Source organism: Gouania willdenowi, chromosome 5, assembly GCF_900634775.1.
Source record: "Gouania willdenowi chromosome 5, fGouWil2.1, whole genome shotgun sequence".
Lineage (NCBI taxonomy): Eukaryota > Metazoa > Chordata > Actinopteri > Blenniiformes > Gobiesocidae > Gouania > Gouania willdenowi.
Window position 1 is genome coordinate 14,706,304 of NC_041048.1, and position 23,195 is coordinate 14,729,498.

A 23,195-nucleotide genomic window follows, 5' to 3' on the forward strand; every position below is an offset into this window, starting at 1 on the left:
TATTAAAAAAAAAAAAAAAAAACTCTATATTTTTCAAAATCCTGCAAATTTCTTCAAATTATTCTACTAAATTAAACAACAATTGTTCATAATATCGAGGAATTGTTAGTGAGTATAAGTGCAACTTCACTTAATGCTCAGATATTGTCAGTTTCCTATACCTGGGGTATAGGAAGTGCAAAACTAGGCCACATTTTTGTTGAATTTGCTTTTTTTCCTGCTAAAATATGTGGCCCAGTTGAATCCAAACTGGTCTGTATTGGCCCCTAAACTAAAATTAGTTTGACACCCCTGCTATTGACAGGACATAGACATTAAATACGTATTATAATGTCTATGTCGACAGACAGAGGCAAACGCCTCCGCTCAAGCAGGAGGCGCTGTTCTGCAGCTCGTGCTTCCTTTTAGTAAAACGAGGCTGAAGGCGGAAACACGTGCTCGACTGTGTCGGTAGCGGAAGTGTTGACTGTTTGTGTTTTAGTTTGTGTGTGTTTGTACTGCTGCTGTGAAACGTGTTACACACATTATTATTGTTGTGTGTAGCAGTCTGAGTCGTTGCTGTCATGGTCAGAGCCAAACGGTGAGTTTGTATAACGTTTATGTTTTGCCTGTACAAAGACGCGCTGTGTTCTTATTCTATATTCAAGTCATTTGTCTTCAGTAAACGTGTGTTTACTCTTTACATTTCTCACAACTCCTTGCTTGGATTTTAAATGAAAACAGAGAAGTGTATCTTATGTTGGACAAGATTACATTACAATATATACTTATACAATACTTGTACAACATTGTGTATTACCATTGTGTGGGAAAAAAAACATATTTATATTCATTGTCATCATCTAGACTCAAACTATTGGTAAGAAAGCTGTCCACTACATAAATACAACAGTAGTGTTATCTGTGGAGTAAGGGCTGGTTGATTTGGACCAAAATTCATATTTCGATATTTTTTCCCCAAATGGCGAGTAACGATATGAATCTCAATATTTTTTAACTCGCTAAAGTTTTTACCAGAACAGCTATTCTGGGTTAAATTTGCTGATACAAAATTGCAACACAGACACATTTATTAACAAACAGCTGCACAATATGTGCCAATTTTGGCTTTTCTTCAAGGGACAGCATGTGTGAGTGAGTTCTGTAATGTGGCTTGGTTTTGTATTAGTATTGTAATTTCTATATCACCTAATAGAAGGCAGTGGCTGTCAATACGTAACACGTATCGATCTACCTGCATTCTACCTGTACACAACACCCCTCATTGGGCAGTTTAGGTCTTGTTATAGGTGTACGTTTGTATTAGTACTTCAACTACTTTACGGACTAACTAACCCTAACCTACGTTATGGACTAACTAACCCTAACCACGTTACGGACTAATTAACCCGAACCTTTAGTACGTTATGGACTAACTAACCCTAACCACGTTACGGACTAACTAACTCTAACCTTAACTACGTTGCGGACTAACTAACCCTAACCTTATCTACGTTGCAGACTAACTAACCCTAACCCACATTACGGACTAACTAACCCTAACCTACGTTACGGACTAACGAACCCTAACTTTGTCCTACGTTACAGACTAACTAACCCTAACCTACGTTATGGACTAACCTAACCCCTAACTTTACGGACTAACTAACCCTAACCTACGTTACGGATTAACTAACCCTAACCCTACGTACGGATTAACTAACCCTAACCACGTTACAGACTAACTAACCCTAACCTTAACTACATTACAGACTAACTAACCCTAACATTAACTACATTACAGACTAACTAACCCTAACCTTAACTACATTACAGACTAACTAACCCTAACCACGTTACAGACTAACTAACCCTAACCTTAACTACATTACAGACTAACTAACCCTAACCTTAACTCCATTACAGACTAACTAACCCTAACCTTAACTACATTACAGACTAACTAACCCTAACCTTAACTACATTACAGACTAACTAACCCTAACCTTAACTCCATTACAGACTAACTAACCCTAACCTTAACTACATTACAGACTAACTAACCCTAACCACATTACAGGACTAACTAACCCCTAACCTTAACTCCATTACAGACTAACTAACCCTAACATTAACTCCATTACAGACTAACTAACCCTAACCTTAACTACATTACAGACTAACTAACCCTAACCTTAACTACGTTACAGACTAACTAACCCTAACCTTAACTCCATTACAGACTAACTAACCCTAACCTTAACTACATTACAGACTAACTAACCCTAACCTTAACTACATTACAGACTAACTAACCCTAACCTTAACTCCATTACAGACTAACTAACCCTAACCTTAACTCCCATTACAGACTAACTAACCCTACCTTAACTACGTTACAGACTAACTAACCCTAACCTTAACTACGTTACAGACTAACTAACCCTAACCTTAACTCCATTACAGACTAACTAACCCCTAACCTTAACTACGTTACAGACTAACTGACCCTAACCTTAACTACATTACAGGACTAACTGACCCTAACCTTAACTACATTACAGACTAACTAACCCTAACCTTAACTACGTTACAGACGTACTAACCCTAACCGTACGGAATGGTCACGTGACTTCCGGTAACATCATCTTTTGTACGGATAGAATGCCGGTATATGGATATGTATTACGTACTAGGAGACACTTCCTAAATAGAAAGTTTGATACATCTTGAATCTCAATATATTGTCCAGGCCTTCTAATGTGATTATGTGATTATTATTACTGTGTATAAATGTTGTCTTTTTCTTACACTATCAAGGATGAAACCATTGCCGAAGCTAAAGAAGACCACACAGTATGATGAAAATGACCCTGAGGCCTACAAGAACATGCCTGTTCCTGACAAAGTGAGTTCTGCATCTTTGAATTTCTGTATCAATGTCTAGGTTTTGGATTTTCTTCAAGATGTTCAATTATTATTATTATTTTCAGAAATCATCTCAGTACACAAAGGACAACATTGATGAGTTTCACGACGAGAAGATCGCAGTAAGTTCAACTGTTATTGTTTTTAAATATTGTCTTATGTTCGGAAACTTTCTGATCACAGGGTTTAAACTCATTTCTGTTCAGAGGCCACTTTTAGTTCAGTTACAGTTAACCAAGCAATTATCCAAGCAATTCTTGTATGAGAAACAAACAAAAAACTAATAATATTCTGCCCTAATCAAATAATAGACAGTTGCATCTGCCAGGAGTCAGATTGGACGCTATGACGGCTCATATTTGGTCCACGGGCCTTGATTTGGACACATGCTTTGGATGATGTGTATATACAGTGCATCTGGAAAGTATTCACAGCACTTCAATTCTTCCACATTTTGAAATCTAACAAAATAGACTTTCACATTGACATGGGATATTTTGTGTAGAGTTTTGAGGAAAGAGATTAAATTAATACGATCTGGAAGAAGGCTGTAAAATAACAAAATGTGGGAAAAGTGAAGCACGAGCCGTCATATCATCCATTCTGACTCCTGGCATGAATTTGCATAAATCTGGGAAAAAATTACAGCCAATTTATTTCTAATGCAACTGTCTCTAATATTTGTTTTGGGTAGAATATAGTTCAAATGTAATTTATTTCATGTACAAAAGTTGCTTTGGTAAATATCCTTTGGCGCACTTTATATTAAACTAGAGCTGGGCGATTTTCCCTACAAAAAAACTCGAGTTTCGATTAAATTTTTGATTTTTTTTTTTCAATGCACTTAAAAATGACTGCCGACATCAGATATATTGTCAAAAGTGCAACTTTATTGCTGTGATTGTCCTCAAGAGTTAAAATGCATAGAAAAATTCCTAAATAAAAAGTAAATGAGGTTCTGTCATTCAACAGTTTCAAACTTTAACCCAGGTTTAAGAAAAAGTGGAACAGCAACTTCACAGTAGCTTAAATTTTCTGATTAATAAATCAGATAACTATATATTCTATAACATTACAAAATAAAAAAATAATTACCTTTTTACTTAGCATCTCAGCATAATGTAAATAAAAAAATTAAACATGCCTGTGGCACACACATAGCCTAGTCAAAGAGTAAACAAATGTAAACAAAGAGGGGGCTGGCTCACATCGTGCTACAATAACCCACAAGGATGGAACGCGAAAAAACTGTGGTGGGAAAAGGTGCCCAGCCCTGTATTAAACTCAACTAAAAGTTGCCTCTGAACAGCAAAATGTGGAAAAAGTGAAGCTCAGTGAATACTTTCCGGATGCACTGTAAATGTAGAATACAACAAATGGCTTTTTTCAACTTAAAGAGTTCTGCTGTGTGTTTGTTAATGCTTTATGTTTAATGTTGATGTTGCTCGGCTGTTGCAGAAGCTCCTGGCCCACGGAGTACAGATGGAAAGCGATCAGGAGGAAATAGATGATGAGGTTCATACAGTGTTTTTATTAATTTGAATTAGGAGCGAAATCAAAGAACAAATCAGAACATTCATAAATCTTCCAGGAGGAGGTGATGGCCCTTGATGATTCAGAGTCATCGGAGGAGGACGACGATGATGATGATGATGAGGAAGAAGAAGAAGGGACCGACATGGAGAGTGACCTAGAAGGGAAAAACATGGATGGTAAAGATAACGCGCTTTGGTTTTTATTTTGTTGTTGGGCCACCAAAATGTTGATTTTTGTTTTATTTATTTATTTATTTATTTTTATTTAGAGCTTCCTAATGAAATGGCGTGGGGCACAAGGAAGAAAATGTTTTACGACTCAGATTATGGACTCGCCAGTAAGTGATGTTCATTTCCATCTGTGGCACTGAGGGGATGGATGTGGATTTACTGTGTCTGAATGATCATAGAAGGGAAATCACAGGAAGACTTGGAGACTGAGGAACAAGAGGAAGAGGAAGAAGCCATCAAAATCCAGAAACGTTTGGCAGCAAATCTCAGCGAGGAAGACTATGACCTAAACTTATTTGAGGTACTTTATCAGTGCTGAGCTCTCCAGTTGGTCTGCTGGTAATGTTTGGTGATGTATTTTTAAATAATAAAAGGTTTTTCTGCTTTGTTGTTTGACCGGATGCAGGAATTTGCTGTGGAGGATGAGAGTAAAACCACAGAAGAAAAGGACCATATCGTTAAAGACCTGAAGCAAATGTCCCGAAAAGAGAAAATGAAGCTTTTAAGAAAGGAGTCACCAGAGCTGCTCGACCTCATTCAGGACTTCAAAGCCAAAGTGAGACATTCTGTTGTTTATACTTTAGAGCAGACGTGTGTTTAATTACATGCTTTTTAGCACCTAAGGAAAAAAATCATTTAGTCTATTGGATCAATATTACAAATGAACAATTGTTCAGGCCAATGTGATACTTGACATTGACACTAGTCTAAATTAAATATGAGTAAAACAAAAATAAAAAGAGCCCCAATGAAAGCATAAGGACAAATTATATAGATTTACTATCAAAGGGTTGAAAACACCTTTAGTCGCAGAGAAAAATATGAGCATTCTCCATAATTACTGAAGTAGTAAATATTAGGGAAATACAAGTAAAGTTTTATTGTATCAATATCTGCTCAGCTGCTGGGAGGAGCCACGTTTGACGTGAACGCTACTGACTTTCCTCAATCGATTTAGATCAGCCTCTTTAAATCTGTGCTTTAAATTTTCAACTTTTAAATATGTCTGAAATACCCAAAGTCAAAATTCAAGTGTTAGGAAACATGAGCTGTCATGCCATATGTGATTTGTTTTTTTTAATATTATATAGTTGTTTATACATTAATAAATATTGCCATCCCAGCCAACCTGTAGTACCTTTTCTCCACCTGTTGGGTGAGCATAAGCCTATTTACAGCAAAGCTGTACCTGAACTAGGCCATCTCGGGCGTCAAAGCCTTTTTCTGTGCTCAGTTTCTTTATACAGTTTGATGTGATGTTCACTAGCATCACCGCTGTGTACAAGTCCATATTTTTAGCTTGTAGTAGTCTTTTTGGTGAAATATACGCCGGTAGGTAGATCATTTCAAGCATACGCGCTAAACAAATTGATGTCCTTTTCTTTTCGACTGTTTTTGCTGTTTAGATTTACATCAATAGAATAAAGATCACACACAAACACTATTGTTTTTTTATATTTTTAATGATAATCACAATAAATGCAAACTTGCAATAACAAAAAATAGGTTTTTATCCTATTTAAAAAACAAAACCAAAAATCTGTCACAACTAATATGCCACCTAGTGGTGGCAGAAATTGCTTGCAAATTCTACATATGGCCCCTTTAAGTACCTTTTGATACAGAGAACTAATCAATTGTAAAATAACTACAGTATAAAACCCTTGCCTTACTGAGTTAAGATTGTTTTTGGTCAGCTTTACCCAGTACAGGTAATGATCTCCGACAACAAGCTATACTGGTTGATCCTCATTTTATTTATTTATTTTTATTTATTTTTTTTAACAATGATGACATTGAAAAAAACAGTACTTAATAAGTATTAAAATATATGATAATTGATTAATTTTCATCATTGTAGATCAATGTTTTTACTATTGAATGTGTGTCTGCAGCTCACTGAGCTAAAAGATGAGGTGCAGCCCCTCGTACAAATGGTTAAAGATGGAAAGATTCCAGCAGGAAAGGTAAGCAACGACAGGCTCATCATTTTATCCCATAAGTAAATATTTACTATGTCTAAAACTTGTTGCAACTTAAGTTTTCAGGCTTTTCAGCAGCTTTCTCCCACTTCATCTGATACATTCTGTAATACCTCAATCACATTTAGGAGCTGCAGGCTTATAATGTTGATTTTTTTTTTTTTTTTTTATAAAGCTAATTGTTAAATGCAATCAAGTGATCAGGTGAACTTAATGCAGAACTGCCAATGCATGTTTAGATGACTGAGACCTGCTAATAATGTAAGAAGGTTTGCGTATCCGCAGCATTTATATATTTTTTATCTATCCTTTATTTATTTATCCCTCATCCTTTATATTTATCATTATTATTATTATTATTATTATTGTTGCTGGGTTGTTCTTTGTTTTTTTGTTTATTTTGTGCACCAACTACCAAGACAAATTGCTTGTACTGTCCTTAAAACTGTACATGGCCATTAAAAACATTTCTGATTCTGATTTCATTGATGATAATTGGCTGACTAATAACTGTTACTGCTCGTATTAAATGTTTCAATGTATCTGATGTTTAATCCAACTGTGACTCATTTTATTTTTCCAAAGGGGGCTGACTACCTCAGGACCAAACAGCAATTATATCTCAAGTGAGTATTGAAGTAGAATGTGTTTTTTGCATACATGTGTCACAGGGTCCCCATGGTCATGAAATATCTGGAAAAGTTATGGAATTTGAAAAAACAATTTTCTAGTCTTGAAAATTCATGGAATATTTTAACTGTTTTGAAAAAGTATTGGAAATATAGCCTATTTTATTTGAATTTTCAAAATATGTTAAACCCCAAAGATGCAAAGTGTTATCTCAAAGTGAAAGTGCTGCATACTAGCAGCATCATTTAGCGGGAATCACAAGATTTTACAAATTCACACAAATGTACTCTCCGCCTCATTTATAAAACTGTGCGTAGGTAAGGTCACCTCAGCTAAAAACCAGGGAATGCATACGCAAAAAAAGATCTTAAGCGCTTCAGAACTAAGTCATGGAATTGTGGGAAAATATCTATGAAAAGTTTTGAAAAATCATTGTGAAAAAAGTGTGGGAACTCTGGTGTTGGAGCGTGGGTTGAAAAATGTCTTTTTCCTGCCACAGTTACTGCACAAACATCAGTTTTTATTTGGTCCTGAAAGCAAAACGGATCCCAGTTCACAATCACCCTGTGATCGAGAGGCTGCTCACCTACAGAAACGTAAGTCCATACATCCAACCAGTTGTATATATTGTATTAGACCAGCACTATCACAGTACCAGTGATGAGACAAGGGGATGTAATTATCACCTGTTTTTAAATCAAATATTCTGCAGCTCATCAATGAACTTGGTGCAGTCGATGCTCGGCTTGCTTCCCAGTATCGTTTACTTTTAGCCGGAGAAGAAACCACCAGTAAACCTGTAAAGGGCAAGAAGACTAAAGTCTCTCGGGAAAACAATGAGGTACTTGGATGAAATGGAAAAACAAGAATTATTGTTTGACTTTGTAACTGACGTTTACAATCATGCAGGATGACAAAGAAGTTACAGCTGAAGTGGAGAACGACTCAGACTCTGATCTGGACGAGGAAGCAGCTCTGCGTTACTACAGAAAGGTGGAAGAAAGGATCAAACTAAAGAGGAAGAGTAACGACACCGGCAATGAAGAGTATGTAATGATCTGTGTCTTCCTAATAATACTAGTTGAGAATCAGGCAGAGTTTGTAATAAATCCCTAAACTGTTACAGGTTTGAGGAAAAAGAAGATGAGGAAGAGCTGGATCCAGATGGCAAGAGAGGAATCACTTACCAGGTGCTGACATTGGTTCTGTTTGCAGTCACTGTTATTGAACCGTACCAGGATCCCCAATAAGTGAAACATGGTCACATTTTTTAATCAGATCATTTGAGGACACCACCCAAACAAAACAGTTTACAGAATCAAATAAATAAAGTGTGAAATAACTCGAAGTGACAAACAAGTTTCCATAATTAAAGCAAAAGAGAAAGATCTTTAACAATGCCAAAAAGAAAAAAGGTAATACCTGGAAAAACTTTGTTTGAATCTTTTGAGGTTATTTTTAAAATCCCTTTTCAGAGTTATTTGACTGTTTCTTCTCGTTATATTGATATTTATCACTATTTAGTTTGTCAATGAAAGAAAATGGACCATTGGTGCAACATTACAACAAAGTGTCGCCTCTGATTCTGGAGGGATGCTGTTCTGCAGATTTTAGAGCTGCCTTGTTTTTAACCTAGTAATAATGAGTAACAAAGAAAAGTAATGGTTTAAAAAGCATAAGGGAGGTTTGGTCCCATTGGAAGCTTGAAACTAGAGGTTGTGGATCAAAGAATAATAGTCTTAAAATGTATCTGGTTTTTAAACATTTGGAAAGATTATGCTTAGAGATGTGGACTGTAAAGAAGACACAGGATAAAGCAAATACAGATGAGCTTAGAGGTCTGAATGGTCTGTGGGACATGATGCATTAATCCATGTGCATTCACCCCTCCTTGCCAGTTTTTAGGATTTTTACCATGTGATGTTATAAAAATTATTTTTCCCTTGTGATACATTTCTACAGATGGCAAAGAACAAGGGGCTCACACCAAAGAGGAAGAAGATTGATCGTAATCCTCGAGTCAAGCACCGACACAAGTTCAAACGGGCCGTTATCCGCAGAAAGGGACAGGTTTGTAATCAATGTAGAAATGCACATGGTTAAAGACTTACTGTCTGAAAGCTTTTTAGAAATGTCTTTGAACCCAGCTAAGTTAATCAGTCAGTATTAAACCTGTTAATGTTCCTCAACAGGTCCGTGAGGTCCGAAGAGAGGAGACGCGTTACAGTGGAGAGCTGTCTGGTATTCGTGCTGGTGTGAAGAAAAGTGTCAAACTTAAATAATCCAGAGTGCAGTAGTGCAACTTTTCCCCCAATGGTTTATTTTAAGCTTAGGATGGTAAATAAACATATCACAGAAAGCCTGAAAATGTGTTGTGGGCCTTTTTAAGAAGAATACAGACAAGCAAGTGTTAAAAGGTTATATAGACTCAGAACTCCAGGATTCTAGAAGGGCAAAAAGAACACAACAGCATCTTAAAACACTCTATATATCTCATCAAGCAGGTTATTGGGATGTGTTGAACAATCTTAATCCACAACACATTCTCCACACCTGCCTAGGTGAGAATCAGCTCAGCTGTTGGGTTTTCCATTACCCATGCATTTTTTTCCAGTTGATACCTGAAGCTCCTACTGTTTCAGTTAATTTCGAAAGATATTTTCAGACTTTACTGAGACCATCAGTCAAGTGATTTTTATATATATATTTGTTTATTCTTAAGCCAATGCAAAAGTTGGACAACACAACCACTTACAATAGGCTAATGAGTAAAATATAACAGACATCAATCTTGTAACCCAATAAATGTTTATAAAGAGATGTTATGTAGACTCAACAGTGATCATCCAGTCACCAGAAGGCAGGTATAATATAACTTGGGTCTAGGATCCACACATAAATGGCAAATATATCTCTTGATGCTGCTTCCCACGTCCATCAACCAGCTTGTTGGGTGATGAATACATGGTGTGCTGCAGTCAGGTTGCTGACAATCTTCTCCTCAATCTCCACTTGTTTCTTCACTTCGTCCTCGGTGAGAAGCAGCTCAGCCTGAGTGTTCAGAGTCACCACCAGTACGGATGTCTGTCGTGTCTCTAGTAGATTGGCCACCACTGCTTGGTGCCTGTAGGTGTCCAGAGCTCTGCGAGCCTTTTCCAGGAGGATGGATGCATCGGTCTCCAGCTTAAAGGACACGACAAACGCCTGAGGGGCCCACTCTTTGACCAGCGGGGACAGGATCTTAGGAACCATCTTCATACTAAGCTGAAACAGAGGCATGTCTTTACTTTAATATCTATTTCATTTTACCAGTAAATATGGCCAACAGTTACAGACCATATTATAGTTGATAATTTATTATAAATTAGTGTCTCTTGATACTCTAAAGCAGGGGTTCTCAACCGTTTCAGCCCGTGACCCCCAAAATAAATGTGCCACTGTACCTGAAGGTGGTTGAACCCAAACATTAACATTCAATAACAGTCAGGTGAAGACAGGGCCATCTATAAAGGGGAGAGCTTTTTGGGGCCCATCCATAAAGTCATCATAAATGATCAAATGTTCTATGAATCTGTGATTATCACATTTATTTACAGTATTTATCTGAATAATATCCACTGATATCCAGAAAGTTCATTATTTGCGCCATAGTATATCGTCATTTAAAAGATGTAAATCTTTGTTTTAATCAGAAATAAAATGGGTTAAAACTGACCAAAATTTGTGGAAAAGGTGGTGAAATGGGATTTTAAAAACGTATATTAACAAGGGTTCAAAGTGTCAATATTGAAACATTTAGTTTAAACTGGCAAATAATGGGCATGACAAATCGTGAATGTGGTTACATTGGCAAAAAATAAGCATGAAATTTGGTGAAGAGGTTAAAGGTGACAATAATGGGTCAACATGCGACATAGGGGGGAAAGGGGTTATAAGTTCCAAACATTTCTTGATGGTAAATGGAAGAAATGTGCAGAAAAAACATTGAAATTTGATGGAATAGCAAAAATGCATTAAAATGAGCAAAATAGGTTAAAATATGGCAATTATTTTGGAAGAAAAAGGGGGAAAATAAATAAAACTGGACTAACTTCTTTCAGGCATTTCGCAACCCCCTCCCAGTTATTGCAACCCTAGGGGGTCCTGACCCTAAGGTTGAAAACCCCTGCTCTAAAGATTCACATTAATACAAAAGTTAGATTTAGAAACAAAATAGTTTGAATGGGCTCATTAGTATTTACAAAAATCTGAAATCTACTTACCTGGAGCGGCCCATCGGACGACTGAATTTTATGTTCAGGCATATCAGATGCTGGGATATAAAAATCAGACACAGCTGCAGCTAAATAAAACATGGCCTTTGATCCTGAGGGAGAAATCATTATTTTAACATCTGTTTGTAGCCACATATTCTACCTGTAAATGTCATTGTGTAGTTAAACGGTACCTATTGTGCTGAGCGCCTGTGCTGCCACCTTCAACATATGCAGATATTCAGACAGAGTGTTGAACTCAACAGGAAGGAGAAGCCCACTTTCTTTCACCTCGCTGTATTTCTTCAGCACTTTTGCAATATCGGGGAGCACCTGCTGGTCAACCACCACTTCTTCTCCACCTTTGAGCTGCAGTGCATCCAACATGTTGATGGTAGAGAACATTCTAGTGTAGGGGTAGAGGGAGCGATGCCTGTGCAGGAAAATAACTGCATAACCAGAGTCTATAAAATACTCTGCAGAGGTGGATCCTCGTCTGCCGCTGCTGAAGTTGTCCAGAAACCGGACGGTTCTTGACTCCAGGGGTACCTTGGTGCCTCCAGATGTGATGAGGACGACTCTGCGACCTGCTGATGCATGCTGGGTAGCAAATGCAGCCATCTTCTGTTTCACCTCTTCAACATGAGTGGGAATGGAGAATTCCTCAGCCAACTTCCCATCAATAGAGGACACTGTAGGGTCAGCCATCACCTGGAGCCAGAGAAAAGAAAAACTTTAACACAGAAGACTCAAAAAAACTCTCTGAGCAGGAAATCCACAAACATCCACTGGATGGTAAAGGAGAGGTAAATAATATAATATTTTCTTGGATATGAAAAATTGATATGAAGATAAAACATTATAAAAGACCGTGTAAAGCAAATTCTGACATTTTCGTCTAAACATTAAATAGATTATCAACGTATTCCTTAAAACATGTATTAAGCCATTCAACCATTTATAATTCAATTGTAGAGCTGGGCTTCAAAAACTGTTTCCAATTTCTTTGTTCAGGATTTAATGGCTGGGTCAGAAATTAGGGCCGCGTTACGTAACGGAGCCCTCATTAGCATAAACCTGACTCTGCTGCTGAAGCAAACAAACTCCAGCGAGAGCTATTTGGCCCCTCCCCGAAAACAAACTCCATATTCGGACTCCTGAGAATCAAACGTGTCTGTGGGCGTGGTTCCAGGGCCTCTAACTGACACGCCCCCAGCATCTCAGAGCAGAGAGAAGTGCTTGTTTTTCCATGATTTTGAGACCTAATTTTATATACTTAATGATTTTTTTCATCTTTCAAATTTGGCTCAGTGGTCAATTATACAAGGTTATGTGATGAGACAAACAACAAATGTATTTCTGCTTTACACGGACTTTAAATTAGGAGCTTATTTTTTATAAATTACCTAGTTTGCATTACATTCAAAGTTGTTGCCCCACGCTGATGTTTGTTGCTGGATTTTTGTTTTTGTTGCGATAAAATGTTTTAAAAAAAAAAAAAAAAACTTTTTTCCTATTCATTCACTTAAAGAATCATTGATCTGAGAATCTTTAGCAGGTCCTAAACCAGTTGTTTCCAACAACTTTTTGGGTCGTAACCCCATTTTTACATTCTCAAATTTCTGGCGACCCAGTGACATTTTTTCTTTACAGTTAGCTCAGATATTTATTTATTTTTACAAAATTGCATTTGAACTATAATTCATATTTTAAAAAAGTGTGAGATTGTGTGTGGTAAATAATAATTCAATATAAAATGATTGTTTTTTTTGTTTTTTTTTTACAATTACTAGACATTTTAGGCGACCTCGAGGTTGAAAAACACATTCCTAAACCTTCTGATTGAAATACATAGACTACACAACACTATTTGATCAATAACATGAACTCATCAGATAACTGACAATCCTCTATTGTTTCTGTACTTCTATATATGGTAAGTACTCTAAAAAAAAGGCAGCTCCGTTTAAACAAGCTTTCACTTTCTTTTTTTAAATGAAAAGTAAAACAATATTCTTCTCATGACAGTCTTATTCCATCAATGATTTGACGTTGAACTGTGAGGCTGAAAAACAACAATAGTGTCAATAAACTTCAGAGGAAGAGACTTTGAAATGAGGTCAGAGTTTGTGAGACAAACTCAGCTGTACACAGACCACCTAAAACAGGGCAGAGGAGCTGACTTCTACACTTTCCTCAAGAAAACGAGATTGTTGGCGTGTCCTGCTCTCCCTGCTGAATGTGAAACAATACTAAACATGAATGTCAACAAAAAACACATGTTTTACTCACACTAACGTGTCACGTCAGCCTTGTTTGGCGCGTCCAAAAGGTTGAAAATCCCAAAGAGAAACAAACGAATGCTTCACTTCCTGGAATCTCTCTGTGGTTTTTTGTGAACACCAGAGACTTCAGCGCCACCAGTGGCAGTAGGTGGTATGACAGGCATCAAGAAAACACTCTTTTATCAGAAAAACCAACAGTATCTGATTCATTGTTATATTTGTAGGTTATTTTATATAGACTGGTCCCCAGACTTACAGAACAACCTGCATATAATGGGAGCTCAGGATCTTTATCGCTTCTGCTTGATTAAAAAAAAACAAAAAAAAAAAAAACTATTTCTAGTCCTAAATGACTGCAATTCATGTTAATGTCTCCATGCTTTGACAAACAGAATTGAAAGAAAAAGGAAAATAATAGTCACATCAAGGCGTTTTTGAAGCAGGGGACGGTTACATTTTGATGTCGGAGAAATATTAAAAACCTTCAGGACACAATTAGATTTTCTGTCAAAACTACTTTCTTACATTATTTTTATACATACGTGTATCATTATCCACCTAAAACATGCAAACAAAAATTCATTTAAAAAAAAAAATACCAATGTGTCTGCTGTATGGAGTTAAAAACTCTGGCTACACAACCTTTTTAGTTGTTTAGGTGAAAATGTGGAGAATATCCTTAATATTTTAGTTAGTTTTTTTATATATACTGTATGAAGATTGCTTCCCTAATTTTCTGGTGATTTTAAACTGTGATTGCAGGCAAGTAGATTTAGGGTGGGACGATCACTCACTGCTTAAATATTTAATTAATGAACTAATTAGAATAATTTTCCTTACATTTTACAGACCTGGAGCTGCAGTTGTCAGGATTGACCAACAAGAGGCAATGTTGCATTGTCAAAGTTACTTCTCATGGGCATGAGTAAAGGAAAATGATTTTAATGTATTTAACTAGTATATTCTTAGTAAACACAGTAACTAGCCGAATTAACAGCATCTTGTTGGTGATACTAAATATAAACTGTATGTTTGCATTTGATCTCGATACAAATCCTAATATTACATTAAACTGAATGTTTTTTTTTCCCTTTGAGGTGACAATAACCACCATACAGCAAAATCATCTTGTAAATGAGTCATCCATTCATCATTTTTCATCTCCCAGCACTTTCTTTGTCTTTACTTTTGTGCACTATTCACTCTTTAATGTATAAATTCCTGCCTACTAAGATTCCTCCACTGCCCCTTTAGGTTCTCATCCACCATAGCTGACAGTATCATCTGCAAACACAATTATCCATGGGGACTCCTGCTTGACAGTCTGTCCCTCACACAGCACACTTCACTACTGCTGTCACACTGTCCTGCAACACTTTTTCATACTTCTCTGCACAGTGGCAAGAGATGTCAATCTACATTAATATTTAACACAATTCAGTTAGAAATATACTTTATTATTCCATCAAGGACACATATTAGCACTAAAACAGTAAATTTATTTGACTTTGAGAAACCAAAACAAGTGTTAGAATGTATGTTTTCATTACACAATATTCAACTTTAACACTATTATATTATTGATAATGTGCTTGGTGTTCTCTCTCTCTCTCTCTCTCTCTCTCTCTCTCTCTCTCTCTCTCTCTCTCTCTCCCTCAGACACAGGAAAAGGTTAAAAGCAACATTTTTCCTTTTGAATGAAAATAATCTTTAAATGAAGATTATGGTACGAATATAATTACTACTACAAAAATATAAAAAGTGATTTTGTAATTATTTGAATTTAGGGCAACAAACGTCCTTTTCATTGGATGGTGATCTAGTAGAAAATGTCAGACACTGAAGATACAAGTATTGTGCATATTTAAATAAATAAATAAAATCTAATTAAACGTGTATAACCATTAGGAGGTAATTTGTGAAACTTTTATTGGAATTCCCTTTCAATGATGCACTTCTGTTGAATCTGCTTTCTTTTAGTGTGGGCGGTGATTCACCTCCTGGCGTTTGACAAAGCTCTACTTTCTGCGGCGGAGAGCAGAACTTCGAGACACAGACAGAGACCCTACATGTGTGTCTCTTTGAAAGTAGTTCCGGACACTGAGTCGCGCAGGGAGGGCGGACTACGAGTCCCGGATGTTGGGGAAGACGAACGGTAGAGGGCGGAGAAAGGCAGAGGGACACCACGGTACCGTAGACACGCCGGCGGAGCTCCACGACCACGGTTTTTTTTTTGGTACGGGAGCGATTTTGACAAGCACATAGGACATTCATGCGCCATTGGACTGGCTATTTGAAGAGTAAGACAGAGAACGTAACGGGAAGAGTTTCTGTGAAAGTACCGAGAGGATTACCGGAGCGCCGCCGTCACACCGCAGCTTTCACCCAGAGTAAGTGAGCTACGCGGGCATGGAAGTTCAACTCGGGCCCACGAAATGGACGGCTTTAACGGGGAAGTGAGACCCTCTGAAGTTGTCTGGGTTGTGGCACGGTGCACAGGCCGTCAAAAGAGCTGTGTCTGCCGGGGACACATTGTGTGTGTTTTTTAATATTAAATGTCAGCTCCTTTAGCGAGAAGTCTTTCCAGCGGCCGCGTTGCTGCAACTCTCCAAGTTGACAGTCGCTGTGTTAGCCTGCTAGCAGCGACGTGCAGCCGGTGACAACTGACAGGGCAACTTTGACAGCTAGCTAGTCAAAAGCTAACTTTAGCAGTGCGTGTGTGTGTGTGAGAGAGTATGTGTTTTCTACGCTGTGGCAGGATTTAATGACCTATCTTTCCCAAAGCCGCTCTAACAGCTATCGCTAGCTAGCTGTTTGGTATGTGAGCATGTTTCCAGCTCAGTGTGACTGTCTGTGTGTGTTTGAGTCTTGTGTCACTTGGCTCTAAAGGCATTTGACTTTCAGCTGTTGCAGCGTGTTTTCTCGTCTGGCCAACACATTCCCGCACCACAAACGATGATCCCTGCATATGCAAGACAGCATGTCTGCACAATCAACAAGTGCAAAGACACGCTTTCTGGCGAATTTCCACGCTGCTGTCGTGGAATGCCCTGAGATTGCACAGTCGGTGGTTGCAGGTCAGGTTTCCAGCCTGTGCAGGTTTGCTTCTGCAATGATGCTGCAAAAGGTTGGCGACTTTCAACCATGTAGCTGTTGTAGCTTTGCCTGTGCAGTTGTACTTAAAATTGACTATCGATGCCATCAAGGCAATCCTTTCACATGGCACATACATACATACACGGAGGAACGGAGACACGATAACTACACAATGAATGACTGAGCTCTGCTGCTACTGTGGGTATGATTTATGTTTTTTGCGATTTGTATGATTTCCTGACAACGGGGTTCAATCACACCATGTTCTTGCCTTCTCCAAAAAGTAAACAGATTGATTTTATGACTAAAAAAAAAAACATGTCGTACTCAAGCTACATATGCAATAAAAATCACTTTAATCACACGCTTGTGGACGTTGACAAAGGGATTACCTAAGGAAGTGCTGTATTCTCACTTCCTTGCCCACATTAATTTCCTGCGCTAAGTGCACTGTCAAAATAAATTTTCTTGTTCTATTGAGGAATAACGTCCAAGGAACTGGATGACGCGTAATTTAAGCGCTAAAACGTCAAATTGAAATGCTCTCCGTCTATAGACTTTCTGTGTGACTGGATCTATTAAAGGCTGTCGCTATTGGTCCAGACCTCAGACAATCCTGACTATAGTTCCAGCACTTACTTCTAGCTATAGTTCCGTCAGTTTTATTTTAGCCCTAAACCTATCCCTAACCCAAACTCAGAAAATACCCTAAAATGTTTCTTGTCTTCCCCCTTATATGTATGTTTAAAGGTGGAATTTGCCGTGTTAAATATGTTAAAAAAATAAAATAAAGTCAGATCTGGGATTCGAGCCCCATATCAGCGGAAGGAAAAATCCTCGAGTCTAGCCCTTAAGCCACCCAGCCAGCCTAACATGGTGGTAACAGAAAGTGCCGGAACTATAGTCGGGTTTGTGTGAGGTATATTAAAATATACTTAGTGATTGCTGATTGGCTGAAATCTCCAAAATGGCTATGCCCACATTTCTTGTATTTGAGGCTAAAAGTTGATATAAATGTCAAGACATTTCCGACACAAATTGGTTAGTTTTATTATTACAGCGTTAGACCTATCATCTAAAGTGTATTCATAAGTAATGGGTTGTGTATCGCTTTAAACATTTTGACCTAGCTCAAACCTCATGCTTCAACTAACAAAATGCCCCCAGCATTAGTCAGCAGCCACAATCAAAGGTCAGACCTGGTTTGCTTCTTAATCACCCATCCTTTAAATAGCAGGCCCACAGAGCTGTCTGAATTCAGGCTATCTGTGCATGCAATGGCAAGACACATGATGCTCTTAGGTTTGTGAAGGTAAGCAAAACTAGGGTAGTGGCCCTCCGTCTTCATTACACTACTGAATTGTTTCGTAATATGACATTGATGCTTGGCTTAGCTTGTGGTAATCTTTCAATTAAATGTTGTTTGTAAAAACACGCGGAACAATTTTTAATTTTGTGTCAGTCGTGTGACGAAGCTGTAAACATGAAAATATAGTATGGCAAAAGTAAAAGATGTGATCCCTGTTAAAGCAGGATGAAGCCTCCTGCATTCATGATTTGTTTCGGTATAATGATAGCACAACACTTAAATAAGAAGCCAATGAGTTTTAGCACATTAAAGTTTTTTTTTTAATGGCTGCAATTCATGGATGAAAGGATGGAGTAGTGGAGTGGAATTTCAGACTTCTTTTTGAATGTTTCCTGCCTAATGGATCACCAATTTATTTAAGATCATAAGCTTTGAATGTGTATGTGTACGCATGTTAATAACTTTCTAAGAGCAAAATATTTGTCCGTATAAGTAGACTCAATAGGTTTACAATATGAACCAATTACATTTAAAATAATGTCATATCTTAACCAAATTTAGCTATATTTAAGACAGTTTTTTTTGTTATTTTTTTTTGAATACCTCCTAATTTTTTACTTCCGTTGCTAAGTTGTTGCGTACCCGATTTTACAGAGAACCTTTTCTGTTTTTACCCCTTGTTGAAGTGATTATTCAAATGACTATCCATGTGTTGCAGTTATCAGACACTTGGTGATATTTGAGCCTGCAGTCACATCACTGCCCTCCATTACAACCCCATGTAGTTGGACAAAACCCAACAGGTACCCTCTGCTCCAACCTCTATTAGTGGGTCACATCTCAGCCCTGAGGCAGAAAACCCTTTTGTATTATGCAATTGGCAGATGGCTTTGTATTCATAAGCGCCTCTAATGCGGCAGGTCAAAAGCCTCTGTTTAGGATTGCTCAAAATTATTCATATTTGGTCTGAATCTAAAGTGGCTTAATTTGGTTTCTACTGTGGAGTAGAAGGTTGTTGTTTTTTTTTAATCATACCTTGTTGTTCTACACAAACATACATTTATTGTAAGAGAACAATAATTCCATATTTGACTTACTGGGAACAATACATGGAGGATTTCTGTTGCTCGTATCCAGTGTGAAGTTTTGCTGTCTTGGTGTTGTTGGTAAAAAGACTGGCTCAGTCTTTATTATCACAGTAGGGCATTACTAGAATGCAGATGAGCTATGAAGCTATTCATCTAGTGGAAATGCCTCCCTGATTCCAATTTGAATCTTGTTTGCAGTCACATTGTGTAAGCCCACTTCTCCATGCTAAAAAGGTCTCTTTATGTGTGAGATCAGAGAGGGATAATTGTACTTAAGTGAACCTCATTTACTGCTGGCTAGAGCAATTACTGTAACGGCAGTTCTTAGTGTTTTTCGGGGGCCTGGAGCAGCTGTCATTGAGTCTTTGTAGCTGAGATATCAAATGCTGAATAGAATGGCATTGGCAAAGCATCATGGGAATGGCATATCCTTGGACAGATTGTAATTAGCTACTGCAGTTTATTTATTTTTTGCCGGGCAAAATCTGGAGAAAAGCATAATTAAAAATGACAATTAGGAATGCATTATTTTTGCAATGATTGAAAATAAGCTATTCTCAAGGTACTGTAAGGTGAATAAAGCCAGCAATGATGCTTCTCCAGGCTAACTCCTCCCCGTGGGTTTTAGGGGGATGTTTTACCATTCATGTTATTCAGGAGCCAAATTTTGAGTTTTGCTCAACTGGGTCCTTTAATCTATTTTTGTTGTAAATTAATGAATTTTTAAAGAGCCCCTTGCTGGATGCGAGTGGATGTGAGAACGCAGCACTAGTTTGGTTTTCAAACAGTTTACACATGCACAAGCACGGCTGGATTTCACCACCAACTATCCTCTCGGGATAGAGAGAGCAAATTTACTGAAGCACTGCACTCTTTTATTTATTTTTTCTGGTTCATCATGAAATACTCTGCCTGGTTTCCCGTGTGTTGCCTCTTTAAATTAAGTTGAATTAGTCGTGAGTTGGATGTGGGTCTTCATCTGTGAGGAGCCGGGCAGAGTCTGATTACTTCATTTTCAACCAATACTATGCATTCAAACTGGTTTCCATTCTGTCCAGATGGATCAGGATCTGTCTTTCTACAGCAGAGCTACTTTAAGTACTTGCACAGGCTTTATGGGTAAAGTTTGTAGGCGAAAGAGAAAATAATCACTCAGGTGGATGGACTGTTGACTGCTGCTGATGTGCTTCATTGTTTTGTGACTTACATAGACCTGTGGCATTAAACATGCTTAACTTAATTTAAGGTTTGTTATTGTTGTTCTACCTATCTAGTCTTAGCAGTAAGGTGTGGATTAAATTGGTTAAATTACATTAGCAAATGTTTTTTTTCATAGAATTCCAGCAGATGTTTAGTGTTTAGTCTAAAACACATACCAGCTGATTTAAGAACTGCTGATCAACTTATTAAATTAACAAATTTCATGATATTCAAAGAAAAAACCTATATTAAACATTATGTCTAATAAAAAAAAATATTAATTTTCTTTAAAGCTTTTGGGTGCACAATCAGCCTATTGAGGAGTGGTATACTAATAATAATGAAAACTACATTTTATTTAAAAGCGCCTTTTAAGGCCACCCAAGGACACTTTACAATAAAATCAGAATAAAAAAACAGTGCTATACATTATAAAACAGAATGATAAAAAAAGAACAATGCAGGGGAATTTACGGAATGAGAATGTGCAGATTGATAGAGATGGGTTTTGAATGTTATGACTATATATAATATATCACAGTATTTTTAAAAAATGTTATGGTTTTTACGGTATATTTCAATTTGTTGTTTTTCCAAGCACAACTCAGTGCTATCAACATTTTCAATTTAATGTGGAATATTACTGCTTCAAAGATACAGGGTTTTTTTAAAGCAGATTTTATAGTGGATTTCAGCGGTGGCGATAGTGTTTGAATAAATGTAAACTTCCCTACGAAATATGAATTTAAATACATGGTATCCTTAGATGTTACCTTAAAAACTGAGCTATTTATAGGTGAGAACACGTTAATGTCATTTGAAGCCTCATATCTGGATAAACAGATGATTGAACACAGTCAAAGTTCTGCTCTGTGCAAAAGGAAGTTGATACATGTGCATCCGCTTTTTCCTTTAAAATTTTCTCAAATCCCATTTCCGGGTATACCGATTTCTGTTTAATCAGCTTTCCCTAATTTGATGTGACTACTGAATTATTAAATGTCACAAAATAATGCCGAAAATGCTTATTGGGCATTGCTTCAGAAGTCAAAACAGTTTGCTTAAATCACACCAAATCTCACAAGATGAAGTGGGTCTGAGCAGCCTCATGACACCTCGCAGTGTGAGAGTTTGCTCTATATATGATAGGTGTGTTTGTCTTCCAAACACTTGCTACACATTAAACCACGTTTCACATTGAAAATAGGGTAAATGTTTAATATTCTCCCAAAACATGTACCGTAGGTGAGGGAATCCGGGGCATAGCAGTAATCTGTGTATTATCATTCTGACATAATTACATATTTTTCCATTAATACATTTTTCAAAGGGCAAGTTAGATGGAATATTGTACAAGTAGGGCTAAACAATGTGGACCAAAATTCATTTCTCAGCATTTTTAAAAATAAAAATAGGCAATATATACGTATATATAAAGTCGACATTTTTTTTTTTTAGAAGAAAAACAATACTGGGTCAAAGTCACTGGAGAAATAGGCCACAAAGATCAGTTTTTGTTTTATTAATTTAATCCTGCACCCTTTTCAAACAAGTTATGATTAGCTATGTTATTGGGTTGTATCCTTAATTTTTTTGCCTAAGCACTTTTTGTTTTAGATTTATATTTCTATTTTTTTTTCCTTTTGACCTGTTTGCAGGAATACATTATATTAAATTAAACAATTAAACACCAGCAGCACAATGTGAACATGTTGAGCCATTTTTGGCTTTGGACAAAATGTTAGTAAATCCTGTAGTGTGGCTTCATCATAGCAGATCTGAGTTACTGAAAGCAGTTTTTGGAGCACTGACCCATCCAGTCTGTGAAAATGTGCATTGCGATGCATCGATAATTGTCTCGTAACCGAATCACAGTCCCTATAATTGTAATCAAATTCCCACCCCTATTCCACACCTACATTAGCTTCATTTTGCTTTTTTAGGTTCAGCAGAATTTGGCTTCAAACACATCTTTTTAGCTTGTGTCATCAGTTGGTTTTGTTTTTTTGCGAGAGATCTTATCAATTGAACTGAAATATAGTATTTACTTTGATAACTTCCAAACAGAAGCTCAAAATTTCATTAAATTAAGAGGAAATGCTGATGTGCACCGACCAGAAATCCAACACAAGTGATGACACTCTCTTGACCCATCTTCCTCACCACATGTGTTTTCTTGTTCCCACACTTAGCTTGTCATTGGAATATTCTTGAATTGTGTCATGTTTTATTTTTCATTATCACTCCTTGCAGCTTACTCTCCTGAGCTCTTCACTTAGCAGAGACTACGTCTTTCGAGAATTCAAAAGAATGCATCTTGTTGCTGAGATGAGTCATACTTCCTCTGGCCTGCATGCCTCTCCCTAAGGGTGGATGAATGAGAGGGTGGAGAGAGGTTAGCTACAGGAGAGGCACGGCAAAGCAGCCAATGTGATCTGATCTCTACTAGTTGCTCAATGTAATTAAGAACACGTCAATGTCCTGGTCACACAGCAGGACGTGTACATCAGGGCCAGTTTTAAAAAAGAAAAAGTGGTTATCCCCAGGTGACTAGGTGATGGAAGACATAGACCAGACTGAGTCACTGCCTTCAATAAAAGAACTGTCTGGAAATCTCAAGCTCTGCTCTGACCCCATACATTGCCTTTGCTGCCAAGCTGCTGTGGCTCAGGGAGAAGA

The 23,195-nt window shown here is 37.4% G+C and overlaps 3 protein-coding genes across 4 annotated transcripts in view; 2 read left to right on the top strand and 1 right to left on the bottom strand.

The window, feature by feature from the left end:
• The first annotated feature begins 397 nt into the window (after positions 1-397).
• utp3 (UTP3 small subunit processome component) lies at positions 398-9,653 on the top strand. The gene is made up of 16 exons (XM_028447819.1): positions 398-580; positions 2,800-2,887; positions 2,973-3,029; positions 4,366-4,422; positions 4,499-4,619; positions 4,712-4,780; positions 4,853-4,974; positions 5,080-5,229; positions 6,569-6,640; positions 7,241-7,281; positions 7,785-7,881; positions 7,998-8,126; positions 8,195-8,331; positions 8,412-8,475; positions 9,248-9,355; positions 9,478-9,653. The coding sequence occupies exons 1-16, from the start codon at positions 564-566 to the stop codon at positions 9,565-9,567; spliced, it is 1,419 nt and encodes a 472-aa protein (XP_028303620.1). The 5' UTR covers positions 398-563; the 3' UTR covers positions 9,568-9,653.
• Positions 9,598-13,934, bottom strand: ppcs (phosphopantothenoylcysteine synthetase). Its single transcript, XM_028447820.1, has 4 exons — positions 13,831-13,934; positions 11,733-12,249; positions 11,548-11,651; positions 9,598-10,549 (listed from the first exon to the last, which is right to left on the bottom strand). The coding sequence occupies exons 2-4, from the start codon at positions 12,244-12,246 to the stop codon at positions 10,223-10,225; spliced, it is 945 nt and encodes a 314-aa protein (XP_028303621.1). The 5' UTR covers positions 12,247-12,249; positions 13,831-13,934; the 3' UTR covers positions 9,598-10,222.
• A 2,060-nt stretch (positions 13,935-15,994) lies between these two features.
• foxj3 (forkhead box J3) overlaps positions 15,995-23,195 on the top strand; it is a 100,446-nt gene continuing 93,245 nt past the window's right edge. For both annotated transcript variants that reach the window (XM_028447314.1, XM_028447315.1), the window contains exon 1: positions 15,995-16,213. The gene's annotated coding sequence lies outside the window, so the exon portion shown is untranslated. The remainder of the gene's footprint in view (positions 16,214-23,195) is intronic.

Bases quoted from the DNA above. Each gene is read 5' to 3' on its own strand.
- ppcs (XM_028447820.1), bottom strand. From the start codon at position 12,246: ATGGCTGACCCTACAGTGTCCTCTATTGATGGGAAGTTGGCTGAGGAA. The intron at 11,652-11,732 runs GTACCGTTTAAC...TTTCTCCCTCAG, and splicing joins ACAGGCGCTCAGCACAATAG to GATCAAAGGCCATGTTTTAT. The intron at 10,550-11,547 runs GTAAGTAGATTT...CCTCTGTTTCAG, and splicing joins CGTCCGATGGGCCGCTCCAG to CTTAGTATGAAGATGGTTCC.
- utp3 (XM_028447819.1), top strand. The intron at 8,127-8,194 runs GTACTTGGATGA...ACAATCATGCAG, and splicing joins TCTCTCGGGAAAACAATGAG to GATGACAAAGAAGTTACAGC. The intron at 9,356-9,477 runs GTTTGTAATCAA...GTTCCTCAACAG, and splicing joins TTATCCGCAGAAAGGGACAG to GTCCGTGAGGTCCGAAGAGA.